The 13,456-nt window shown below is 45.4% G+C and overlaps 1 protein-coding gene across 1 annotated transcript in view; it reads right to left on the reverse strand.

The window, feature by feature from the left end:
* The window catches only part of ANXA4 (annexin A4), a 67,042-nt gene that overhangs the window by 22,918 nt on the left and 30,668 nt on the right, over window positions 1-13,456 (reverse strand). Inside the window, exons 3-7 of the mRNA XM_067704809.1 lie at window positions 12,407-12,494; window positions 7,719-7,813; window positions 2,896-3,009; window positions 1,970-2,060; window positions 298-377 (exon numbers count right to left, since the gene is read on the reverse strand). Coding sequence (XP_067560910.1) covers window positions 298-377; window positions 1,970-2,060; window positions 2,896-3,009; window positions 7,719-7,813; window positions 12,407-12,494 — 468 coding nt within the window. The remainder of the gene's footprint in view (window positions 1-297; window positions 378-1,969; window positions 2,061-2,895; window positions 3,010-7,718; window positions 7,814-12,406; window positions 12,495-13,456) is intronic.

Here is a 13,456-nt window from a genome sequence, read left to right on the forward strand (position 1 = left end):
TCAATAAAGACTTTAAAAATGGTCCACATCAAAAAACAAAAAACAACTTTAAAACAAACAAAAAAAGAGCACCTGGCATGTATCCGGTGCTTGTATGTATAAATGAGAACAAATGGGCCTACATGACTAGCCAGAGTCTTTAAAGGAGAGAGGATAAAATAACAGAGACCCAAGAAAAACACAGGGGAATATGCCCATTTGGGAGGGTGAAAAGATGAGAAAGGCTGGAAAAGTGGGTAGAGAGTAAGTGTCTCAATAACACCCAACCCTCCCCCGCAAAAGGAGGGAGCGACTCACAGCAGACAGAGACACCAGCACGCGCTGGAACATAAGCGACGTGTCAGAGCGAATGTCATCTTCAAGGCTCCGCCCATATTCTAGCAAGAGAGTAAAATCAGTGACATCAGAGTAAAGAACCCTGCCCGGCACCACATCACACCCCAGAGCCTCCCACCCTCTTCAGGACCTGTCTACTGAAGCAGCTCCTCGTGAGGTTTTTCAGCCCACACACAGTTTTCCAAAAACTAAACTCTGGTAAAATGGTCAAGATAAGTTTAGCTTGTCATTAGAGGGGAAATGAGATGCTCTTTTTCCTTGAATTGGGCAGTTGAGAAGGCCGGGCTGTGATCCCCACTCTGTGGTTCCTACCGTCCAGGGGTTTGTCCTGAACATGGTTGGCAGTGACGCAGAGAAGCAGCTAAGCAGCCCGTGGAAAGGCAAACAGAGTGGGGTTTCTGAACCTGTGTTTGGGGACAAGCCAGGGACTGTCCATAGGGAGAAGTCCTGTATGTGGCAGACGTGGGGAGCCAGCGCTAGAACCAGACTCCCGAGGTTTAGAATCTCCAGATCTGAACACTTACCAAAAAACTCTTATTGTTTTGTTTTCTTTCTACCAAAGTGTATGTGTTTATTACAGAAAACTTAGGAAAAAACAACTAAGTAAAATGAAGGGAGGAAAAGAAAACCTCATCATGAATCTAATCACCCAGAAATAATAATCATTGATAACATTGTGGTGAATATCCTTCCTCATTTCCCCCCATACACACATATTCTTTTTCTTTCTTTGAAAAACGGGATCATAGCATCCCATTTTATGATTTGTCCTTTTCACTTATCCATACACCATACCACTTATTGTAATTTAATAATATCCTTCAATATACGTTTTGATGACTACATTGTGTGTGTGTACCATATTTTGTTTAGCCAACCTGTTGGACATTTTAAGCTAATATAAGCAACACTGTGTGATCTAAACCTTTGTGCATTTTTATTATATTCTTAGGGTAAAAAGGTAGGCATCTTTTAAAGGCATGTATTGATGTATTGTTCTCTGGAGAATTTTTTTTTTTTTTTTGTGGTACGCGGGCCTCTCACTGTTGTGGCCTCTCCCGTTGCGGAGCACAGGCTCCGGATGCGCAGTCTCAGCGGCCATGGCTCACGGGCCCAGCCGCTCCGCGGCATGTGGGATCCTCCCGGACCGGGGCACGAACCCGTGTCCCCTGCATCGGCAGGCGGACTCTCAACCACTGCGCCACCAGGGAAGCCCTCTGGAGATTCTTAAGAGGGGAACAAGTGGTTATCCCTCTGAGGTGGCTGCAGGACCTATAGTCCAGTCTGAAGGTAAGAAGTTGGGCAAGACTGCTCCTCCAGGCCATTCCCTGGAATGCTAAGATTCAATGGCACCACCACTTTTGAACAAGCACCTTTGATTCTCTGCTTGATAATAAGGAACCCCTTTCCAGCTTTCAGGGTAATAAAACCCTGGGTAGCCTAAGTAGAGTGGCAGGTGCATCTGAGAAGTCTTGAAAAGCCAACAGTCATTTGTGTAGACAGGGATCTGCCTGAAGGCAGAGCTTGGAACTGAGGATCCCTCATGGTCAGTGTTTCAGTGGGTAACCACCTGCTGTTACTCTAGGTCTCAGAGAACAGGGCCTCAGCCAGGGCCACTGAGGATGCTACATACGCAGCTGGTAGGTCTGGTTTATGCGCCGGATCTCCTCGGGCATCCGGGAGGCCAGGATCTCAATCAGGCAGCCCTCATCCGTGCCTGCGCCCTAAATGCAAAACCCAGAGGAGAGGGCTATGAGTCAGTTTACCAAGTTGAGTCCCACACACAGGAGGAATACAACCAGGAATCTGCAGAGAATAAAAACAACTCACCAAGTTCTAGCAACAGGATTTGCTCCTTTTTAACTGTCCGACCCAAATTCCAACATGTTTACTACAATCATTATTAGTCATAACATACATTTATAGGCTATTTCTATGTGCTGGTTAGGGACAGTTTCTGCCCTCTGGGGGCTGTCTTTCCTTGCCCTCCCCTGTACTTTTCCTTTGCAGGGCAGAATCTTCTGGCAAAGGCTGTTATCTCTTTGTTTTTCCAGAGTCTAGCCCAGAACCTTCCACGAGGCTGAGTATTTACTGACATGGTGGAGGAGGGTAGTTGTATTTGAATTTCATACTTGGTCATTAACAATCGGCAGACCCTGGGGTAGGGCACAGTGGATCCAGCATCCAGCTGAGAACACTTTACCAGTTCTGAGCAGACCGAGAGGCCCCCAAGATGTCAGTCAGAAGTTTCATATCTCAAAAGTAGCTAATACAGCAAGAAAGCTTCTGGAGCTGCACCAAAAGCACAAGTTTAATCAGTCCCCAGTGAGCCACAGGAAAGAACAAATGATTCCTTAACCTCTGGAGAGACAACTTTTAAATTACAGTGGCTAGAATGCAATGTCATGTTTTCAAGTTGTCATAAATGCAGGAAAATCTTTCTCCTATATCTCCTCCTCCCCACTCTCAGGAGGCCTCTATCACTGATTCTTGAGAAAGCCCGCCAGCAGCCAGCATTTACACAAACAGCACCGAGAGCAGGAGGGGAGGACCACGAACCTTCAAGGCCTTTCGCAGCTCCTGCACGTCGTACAGCACCGTGGGCGTCATCATCCCCAAGATCACCTGCTCGAAGTTGCCACTCAGTTCTGACTTCAAGTCGTCCATCAGGTCCTGGGACACAAGAAAGCACGCTGCTTAACTGCTACAGTAACGGAAACCAGCCACCCTCAGAGGGGTCCAGGGACGGCTGGGGGCTCCAAGACCCTTTCAGGGGCTGGTGTGCACAAAACCAACTTCGTAATAACACTAAGACGTGGGATCTGACTTTACACGCTCATCCTCTCACAGTTGTCCAGGGAAGCTTTCCAAAGGCTACTCGGTACGTCTACAGATCTACAGTTATGCGAAAAGGCTATTAAAATACTCCTCCCGGGCTTCCCTAGTGGCGCAGTGGTTGAGAGTTCGCCTGCCGATGCAGGGGATACGGGTTCGTGCCCCGGTCCGGGAGGATTCCACATGCCGCGGAGCAACTGGGCCCGTGAGCCATGGCCGCTGGGCCTGCGCGTCCGGAGCCTGTGCTCCGCAACGGGAGAGGCCACAACAGTGAGAGGCCCGCGTATTGCAAAAAAAAAAAAATAATAATAATAATAAAATATTCCTCCCTTTCCCAACTACCTATCTGTACAAGACCAGATTTCCTTCCTACTTCAACCAAAACCACATATCGCAACAAGTTGAAAGCAGAAGCAGATATGAGAATCCAGGGTATTCCATTAAGCAGACATTAAAGAGATTTGCAAAATATTAAAAGAATGCCAATCCTCTCACTAATTTTTTCTCTTTTGGAATATAAAGCTATTTTTTCCTAAAATCGTTATTTATGTTAACGTGTAATATGTTTTTATAGATTTTTAAATAAGTTAACAAATACCTATTTTTAAATGTCCTTAATTTAAATTAAGTTTTAATTTTTAAAATGGTTAACATCAATAGATGTAACCCACAAAAACAGAAAGGTCCTCAATAATTTAAGAGTGTAAAGGGGTTCCAACATCAGTGTATGCGCTCACTTAACAATATACCCTGAATGTATTTCCAAGTCAATATTTACCTACAACATTTTTAACAGCTGCAGAAATTTCCATATGTAGAGGCAATATAATTTCTTTAATAAGACCCCCGTTCTATTTTTCTACTATTCTTCTAAACAAGCCTTTAGCTGCATCCTTGTGATCATTCATGATTATTTCTTGACGCTCAATGATTAAAAAGAAATGCAATTATTTGGACAAAGGACCAATTTCTTTTTTTTTGTGTGTGTAAACAGCTCCATGAGTTTTTACTAGACATTTTTTTAACCCACAAAAATGGAATTATATCAACCGCATTTTTCTTTTTTTATACAGCAGGTTACTAGTCATCAATTTTATACACATCAGTGTATACATGTCAATCCCAATCGCCCAATTCAGCACACCACCATCCCCAACCCCCCCCAGTTTTCCCCCATTGGTGTCCATACGTTTCTTCTCTACATCTGTGTCTCAAATTCTACTCTGCAAACCGGTTCATCTGTACCATTTTTCTATGTTCCACATACATGCGTTAATATACGATATTTGTTTTTTCTTTCTGACTTACTTCACTCTGTACGACAGTCTCTAGATCCATCCACGTCTCTACAAATGACCCAGTTTCGTTCCTTTTAATGGCTGATTAACATTCCATTGAATATATGTACCCCACATCTTCTTTAACCATTCATCTGTCGATGGGCATTTAGGTTGCTTCCATGACCTGGCTATTGTAAATAGTGCTGCAATGAACATTGGAGTGCATGTGTCTTTCTGAATCATGGTTTTCTCTGGGTATGTGCCCAGTAGTGGGATTGCTGGGTCATATGGTAATTCTATTTTTAGTCTTTTAAGGAACCTCCATACTGTTCTCCATAGTGGCTATATGAATTTACATTCCAACCAACAGTGCAAGAGGGTTCCCTTTTCTCCACACCCTCTCCAGCATTTGTTGTTTGTAGATTTTCTGATGATGCCCATTCTAACTGGTGTGAGGTGATACCTCATTGTAGTTCTGATTTGCATTCCTCTAATAATTAGTGATGTTGAGCAGCTTTTCATGTGCTTCTTGGCTATCTGTACGTCTTCTTTGGAGAAAAGTCTATTTAGGTCTTCTGCCCATTTTTGGATTAGGTTGTTTGTTTTTCTAATATTGAGCTGCATGAGCTGTTTCTATATTTTAGAGATTAATCCTTTGTCAGTTGATTCATTTGCAAATATTTTCTCCCATTCTGAGGGTAGTCTTTTCGTCTTGTTTATGGTTTCCTTTGTTGTGCAAAAGCTCTGAAGTTTCATTAGGTCCCATTTGTTTATTTTTGTTTTTATTTCCATTACTCTAGGAGGTGGATGAAAAAAGATCTCTGTTAAACATTTCTTGCATCTTCTTGATCTTTGCCTCCATTCTTTTTCCGAGGTCCTGGGATCATCTTCACTATCAATATTCTGAATTCTTTTTCTGGAAGGTTGCCTATCTCCACTTCATTTAGTTGTTTTTCTGGGGTTTTATCTTGTTCCTTCATCTGGTACATAGCCCTCTGCCTTTTCATCTTGTCTATCTTTCTGTGAATGTGGTTTTTGTTCCACAGGCTGGAGGATTGTATTTCTTCTTGCTTCTGCTGTCTGCCCTCTGGTGGATGAGGCTATCTAAGAGGCTTGTGCAAGTTTCCTGATGGGAGGGACTGGTGGTGGGTAGAGCTGACTGTTGCTCTGGTGGGCAGAGCTCAGTAAAACTTTAATCCCCTTGACTGTTGATGGGTGGGCCTGGGTTCCCTCCCTGTTCGTTGTTTGGCCTGAGGCAACCGAACACTGGAGCCTACCTGGGCTCTTTGGGGGTAATGGCGGACTCTGGGAGGGCTCATGCCAAGGAGTACTTCCAAGAACTTCTGCTGCCAGTGTCCTTGTCCCCAAGGTGAGCCACAGCCACCCCCGGCCTCTGCAGGAGACCCTCCAACACTAGCAGGTAGTTCTGGTTCAGTCTCCCCTTGGGTCACTGCTCCTTCCCCTGGGTCCTGATGTGCACACTACTTTGTGTGTGCCCTCCAAGAGTTGAGACTCTGTTTCCCCCAGTCCTGCTGAAGTCCTGCAATCAATTCCCACTAGGCTTCAAAGTCTGATTCTCTAGGAATTCCTCCTCCCGTTGCCGGACCCCCAGGTTGGGAAGTGTGACGTGGGGCTCAGAACCTTCACTCCAGTGGGTGGACTTCTGTGGTATAAGTGTTCTCCAGTCGGTGAGTCACCCCCAGCAGTTATGGGATTTGATTTTACTGTGATTGCGCCCCTCCTACCGTTTCATTGTGGCTTCTCCTTTTTCTTTGGATGTGGGGTATTTCTTTTGGTGAGTTCCAGTGTCTTCCTGTCGATGACTGTCCAGCAGCTAATTGTGATTCTGGTGTTCTCGCAAGAGGGAGTCCAAAGGACCAATTCCTAAAGACATTTAGTCACATTTCCTCCTAGAACAGGTCAGAGAATTTAAGAAGCTGCTTAAGATCAACCGATAGGGAGTTGATTTGGTTTCAAGTTCCAATCTCAGATTCTCACAAACCTGAGTCTGCAACACTATATTTCAATCTATTGTGCATATTTTTATGTTACATCCACACGTATCAAATAGATGAATGAACAAATAAATTAGCGTTCAGTCACTCCATTAAGGTTGGTCATCTAAACAAACTGCTGTCAGATCAGCTTAGTTCTGAAGCTGAATAATCAACCCCAAATGTGTGGCAACACTTTGTCTCTAGCTCACACATCTCATGCATGTTCATTAAATTTCCTTGGGGATGGAGAAGAGCTTAAAATGCCCAGAAGGTACTCTGAGCAATCTGAGGGAGGAATCCCATTGGTGCCCAGCCAAGGTTTGCATATAGATGCTCCCGGGAAGAGCTGAGCCAGCCGTGCCCCACCCAGCAGCTTAATGCCTGCCTTTGAGAGGCAGCCCGTCTGACTAGCTTTTATAAAATTATCCAAGAATAGAAATACTTATCATGGAGTTAACAGCACTCTGAGACCTGGAAGCACTCATTGATAACATTACCTCAATAAAAAGATTCTCTAATCACACAGATGGGCTTCCAGTGATGTGGAAAGATTGGGTCAATGACCCTGGTAAGTAAGCTGTTGAAAACGAGACTGAGACAGGGTTGCTCAGGGGTGTGGAATTCAGAGAGGAAGGGGAAAACATGGTGAGTGAACCGCCTTTGAATGCATAAGCCACTAAAATACACACACACACACACACACACACACACACACACACAGAGCCCCATTCTAGAACTGGAGGGGGTGGCTCTCAATTAAGGATCATTCAAAGGAATGAATATATACTACAAAGGGGTTTATGTAGAAGAGTTGGATAGACCCTAAATCCTCGGAGAGCCTGTTTAGAACAAACTGGATTTAAACATTTTAGTCAGTTTGGAGGAACTTCATTAGCACGTGGCCTAAAGGAAAGGCCAAGGGAAGCAACACTGAAATCTGTGCCCTGCCCAGTGCTCCAAAGGGTAGGGGGCTGAGTCCATTCCACAACCAAGTCCCTGAAAGGACTTGTGGGGGAAGAGACTAAACTTAGCCTTGAATTTTGTGAATCAAGAGCTCCCTGAAATCACTTCTGGCTATGGACAGTGGAGGAACTCTTGAACGTGTTGAAAGTGTTTTTTGTTTTTTGTTTTTTCCAAGAACATCTTTACACAAGGCAAAGGATCCATCTTTTAAAAACCAAGGGCCACTACTTCAGGATTCAAGAAGGAAGGGGCCCCTGCTCCCTTACTGCTGACAGGTCCCTTGTCAAGCCAGAGAGCTGCTACCTACCCTGCCGATGGTGGTCTTGTAGGCCGTCCTGATTTCCTGGCGCTGGGCCGTGTTGCGATAGGCCAGGACGTTGATGATGGCATCTTCATCCGTGCCTGGTGAGGAGCGGAGACAGGGAGTGAGTGTGATTTGAGAGAGGAATGAGACAATGGGTTCTTCTGCGGACACTGGTGTAACCCAAACACACGCAGAGAGCTTTCTAAGAAAAGAAGTTCTTGTTCAGAGGGTTTGTCTATTTTGGTGGGAAAACAGACACTAGATTAGAGTCTCGGTCTCTCCTTTCATTAGCTATTTTTTTTTTTAACATCTTTATTGGAGTATAGTTGCTTTACAATGGTGTGTTAGTTTCTGCTGTATAACAAAGTGAATCAGCTATACATATACATACATCCCCATATCCCCTCCCTCTTGAGCCTCCCTCCCACCCTCCCTATCCCACCCCTCTAGGTGGTCGCAAAGCACCGAGCTGATCTCCCTGTGCTGTGCAGCTGCTTCCCACTAGCTATCTATTTTACATTTGGTAGTGTATATATGTCCATGCCACTCTCTCACTTCATCCCAGCTTACCCTTCCCCCTCCCCATGTCCTCAAGTCTATTCTCTATATGTGCGTCTTCATTTCTGTCCTGCCCCTAGGTTCTTCAGAACCTTTTTTTTTTTTTTTAGATTCCATATATATGTGTTAGCATACGGTATTTGTTTTTCTCTTTCTGACTTACTTCACTCTGTATGACAGACTCTAGGTCCATGCACCTCACTACAAATAACCCAATTTCGTTTCTTTTTATGGCTGAGTAATATTCCATTGTATATATGTGCCACTAAATGAAAGAGTTAACTTCTCTGAGCATTAGTTTCCTTATCTATGAATGTGAGTGATCATTGTACTTTCCCTCTTTAGATCGCCCATATTTATCTTCCACGTTCTTGCCTTTCTCTCCTCACTTTTATCTCTTTATCGTCTCCTCTGAGTTTCAAAACAGTTCAAACCTGTCTTTTAATTCATGATTTGGCACTTCACAGGGTTTAAATTGGCTGCTCATTGTATCCACTGCGTTTTAAGATCTGTATTTGTGTTTTTCTTTTCTAAGCTCTCTTTCCTGATCTCTGATCAGGAAACTTTTTATAACTACCCATGAATTCCCATGATGCAATATCCTACCAAAACTTTCACTATGAGTTACAGTTTTTAAAAAAATATTTTTAAAAGATTATCTTTGCTCTTTTTAAAAAATTTATTTGGCTGTGTCGGGTCTTAGCTGCAGCATGCAGGATCTTTGTTGAGGCATGTGGGATCTACTGTTGTGGTGCGAGGGCTCTTCATTGTGGTGCATGGGCTTCTCTCTAGTTGTGGTGTGCGGGCTCTAGAGCGCATGGGCTCAGAAGTTGTGGCACGCGGGCTAATTTGTCCAGCAGCATGTGGGATCTTAGTTCCCCGACCAGGGATCGAACCCGCATCCCCTGAATTGGAAGGCAGATTCTTAACCACTGGACCATGAGGGAAGTCCCTGAATTACAAATTTAAAATATCTTAAATTTTGTTTGCCTGTTTCTTGCAGCAGCTTTTACAGGCGACTTTCACAGCTGGATGTTCATGTATGCTGGGTGAGTTTTCCATTTTCCCATATACTGTATGGGAAGATGTGATGAGTTATAGGGGAGTCTATTGAAATATTTCAGGAAGAAATAAAAAAATGTATAGATTTACGAGTTATTCTTTGCAAAATTAGAGATCTAGAAAAATGTGAGGTGTACGGAGGAAGCTATAGAGGTTTTTTTTTTTGTTTTTTGGGGTATTTTTATTTATGGCTGCATTGGGTCTTTGTTGCTGTGTGCGGGCTTTCTCTAGTTGTGGCAAGCAGGGGCTACTCTTTGTTGCGGTGCACGGGCTTCTCACTGCAGTGGCTTCTCTTGTTACGGAGCATGGGCTCTAGGCGCACGGGCTTCAGCAGTTATGGCACGTGGGCTCGGTAGTTGTGGCTCGCCGGCTTAGTTGCTCTGCGGCATGTGGGATCTTCCCAGACCAGGGCTCAAACCCGTGTCCCCCACATTGGCAGGTGGACTCCCAGCCACTGCGCCATCAGGGAAGCCCGCTATAGAGTTTTAAGTTTACATAACTTAGTGACCTACTCTGTTCTCTCGGGGGGGGGAAAAAAAAGAAAGAGGGTAATAGATACAACCATCCTTTTTCCAGGAGCACTCTCAGCTGGTGGGAGAAGGTTCATTGCCTTTTGCTTTTTTAACCAGTTTCTGTGAAAGGCACCACCACTCTTCCGGTCTGTCAGGCTTGAACCCTCAAAATAGCTTTGATTATTTTACCTGCTCTCTTCCTTCACATTCAGATTTCCTGTCAAGTCATGCAAACTCTAGCTCTAAGACCCTTTTTGTATCTGTCCCCTCTTTTTAATTCCTATGACAACCACTCCAGTTCAGGGTTTCTTCTTAGACAACTTAAAGTCTGCTAAGTAGTAGTCTCACTTCCTAATTGGTCTTTCCAACGTCTTGCCAGATTCATCTTCCTAAAACGACAAACTCTCACAGTGTCCCTCCCCTGCTCAGGATACACGATGGCTCCCCACCATTTGCTGGATTTACTATCTGCACTGCTGTCTGGCATTTGGGACTCTCCACCATACCCCATTCACTATTGTAAATATCCACATAAAAAGCTACAGGCAGCCAAATCCAGAGACTTAGCTCCTGAATTCCTGTACTTGACCCAACTACACTGCACTCCTTTCTCCTGACCTCCTTCATTACCAGTCTATGGGCTTAGGTCTCCCTAACCCCCTCCATCTAGCATCCTGATTCTGGCATTTGTTGTTTCCTGGACAATGCCTCTGGGTCATCCTCCCATGTCAGTAGCATCCTCAGGACCCGTCCCATGGTACCTGCCTTCCCAGAAGTCACCTAAAAAGTCAGCTCCTGCTTTGTAAGTACATCCTGCTGCAAGCCACGTATTTACATGGCCTGCAGCTAAGTGCCTCAGCTAAAATGCAAAACAGGGCAATGCTCACACTCATCCCATGCCTTTGCTCACACTGTTCCGTTCACCTGAAACCCATTCTCTCTTATCTATTTATTTACTTACTGAATAAATTTAACTCCTCTCCCAAGGCCCATCTCAATTTCTACATCCTCCAAGAAGTGTTGCCTGATGCTCTCAAATGACATGTGACCTCTCTGACTCCTAATGGGATCTTACTTGTGCCCCTCCCGTCGCTATCATATTATGAACCGATCATGTTTCTGCGCATGCCTTGGCTGCCTAGCATCCGTGGACGACTGAACCACAGGACTAGGTTTATAGTCCTTGTCTCCTCTAACCTTCACTGGCCCACACAGCGAGCACTGAAAATGGTTTGTTGTATCCAATGCCTCCTGACTCTGAGAATTCCGAATGCCATGTGGTCTACGTTCTGAATTATGGTGTTCTTGCTATCCACCAAAGAATTAGGATACCCCTGAAAAAAAGGGCGGGCCGAGTACCTTTTCCATTTTATTTATAAAAAGGGAAAATGATAGATTCAGGGTAATGTCCTGTTCAGAGGTGGGCGGCAGCACAGCGCAGTGGCTTGAGTTCCGGCTCTGGAGTCGGACTGCCTGGAATTGCCTAGAATCCTGACACGTACAACCCCAGACACCTCGGGCAAGTTAGCTCATCTCCCTAAACCTCAACTTTCTCATTAGTTAAACAAGCTGCTGTCAGAATTAACACATAATCTATGTAACACATTGTGCCTGACACACAGTAGAGCTTAATAAATGCTCATTATTATTGTTCCTGTTAGTAGCATTGGGGCTAAGGTGAATTCTTCTTGGATAGAAAAACTGGGAAATAATGCCTCATGGTCAAACGTTTTTATCCAAATCTTGAGGAGATTCTAAATGGCAGCTATGAAACAGAGAGCACTTCTCTGGCCAAATGTCCACTCAGGCAAGTTTGGAGGCAGGGTCTAAGTCAGCATGGCCTGCAGTGCCCGGGCATGGCTGTGCCCACCCAGTGGGAAGCCTTTGCCCACGGGAGCTACCAGAGGGTGGTGCACTGGAAGACAAGCCCTTCTGGTCACGTACGCACAGCCTTCTCACCTAAAATCCCACATGCTACACGGGGGTACTGGCCTAGCTGTGCGTATTACAGCAGCAACAGGCGGGGGGCTGACTCAAGGGAAAGAACATGGACTTAGAGCTGGCAGGCTCTGCTGAGTGTGACTCATGACTCAGTTCCACTTACTCTGTGCCTTCCTATGTTACTTCTCTGAGTCTCAGTTTCACATCTGTAAAATGGGGCGAAAATAACAATAGGACCAGCTGCTTTCACTACATCACAGGATTGTCGCACGTATTCGTTCAGATAATGTTTGTCAAAGTGCTTTGTAAACCTTCTGGCACGACATGCATACGTGGGTTAACTGGAAAACAAATACATTTCTCAAATCTGATATATAGATTCATAATACCGGAATGTAAAACAGATTTAAATTATCAGGGAGGTCCAGAATGAGTTCATAACATTTAAAATTCTTAGTAAAAAACCCTCCCGTCTAGTTTGCCTTGAAAAGTCAACTTGTTCCCATTGTGTTTTCTTAGCCTGAGACGTACTCACAGTTGCCTGTGGACACAACACCCTCTGGGTGACTCTGTCATGCACAGCACATGAGGGGTGTTTACCTCCAGTGGGACACTTACCGAGACCTTTCATGGCCTTCCTCAGGGTCTGGGCATCTTCAGTGGCACTGAAGCCTGAAGCAGCTTTGACGGTGCCTCCCTTGGCTGCCTGAGTGCACAGAGAAAGATGGTGACTGAGAGGCACTTCTCACCAGCATGGCGCCATCTCACACAGCAAGTTTGCTGAGCACCCACCATGGGCCAGACACTCTTCCAGGTGCTGGGACACGGCAGTGACTGTGGGAGATGAGGCTCTTGCTCCCCTGGAGCTGATGTTCAAGTTCAGCAGGAAGCAGACAGTAAACGAGCCAACAAACAAATATTCCACCAGGCGGCCGGTGGTGAGAAGGGCTACAGGGCAGACAGAGAGGTCCTGGAGGGGCTGCTCTGAGGAGTGACATTCAGGCTGAGGTCTGAGTGACAGGAAACAGCTGACTGTGCAAAGATCAGGGGAAAGTGTTACAGGTAGAGGAAACAGCTGAGACAAAGGCACTGAGGCTGGAGCTGCCTTCTGGGGGAGGAGTGGGACAGAGGCCAGTGTGGCTTGAGTTGGTGGGCAAGCTGGGGAGTGGTAAGATAAGTTACACCGTTACCTACAAAGTAATCTTGTCTCCCCTGAAAGGGGAAAATCAAACCTGAATTCAGTCAAGCCTCTAAGGCCAAATACCAATTTATGGTAAATAGGAGAAAGAGGAAAGAGGAAAATGTTAACCCACCCCACAGGGCTGTAATCAGCACAATCCAGACTGTGAGAAACACTACTTGATGGACGATCTAGTTTCTTCAACAAATAAACTGCAAGGAGAATTAGAAAAGAGAGAGATGGAGGGACTTCCCTGGTGGCGCAGTGGTTAAGAATCCGCCGGTCAATGCAGGGGACACGGGTTCGAGTCCTGGTCCGGGAAGATCCTACATGCCGCGGAGCAACTCAGCCCGTGTGCCACAACTACTGAGCCTGCGCTCTGGGGCCCACAAGCCACAACTACTGAGCGCACGTGCCACAACTACTGAAGCCCATGCGCCTAGAGCCCGTGCTCTGCAACAAGAGAAGCCACTGCAATGAGAAGCCCG

The sequence above is a fragment of the Pseudorca crassidens genome, chromosome 14 (assembly GCF_039906515.1).
Source record: "Pseudorca crassidens isolate mPseCra1 chromosome 14, mPseCra1.hap1, whole genome shotgun sequence".
Taxonomy (NCBI): Eukaryota; Metazoa; Chordata; class Mammalia; order Artiodactyla; family Delphinidae; genus Pseudorca; species Pseudorca crassidens.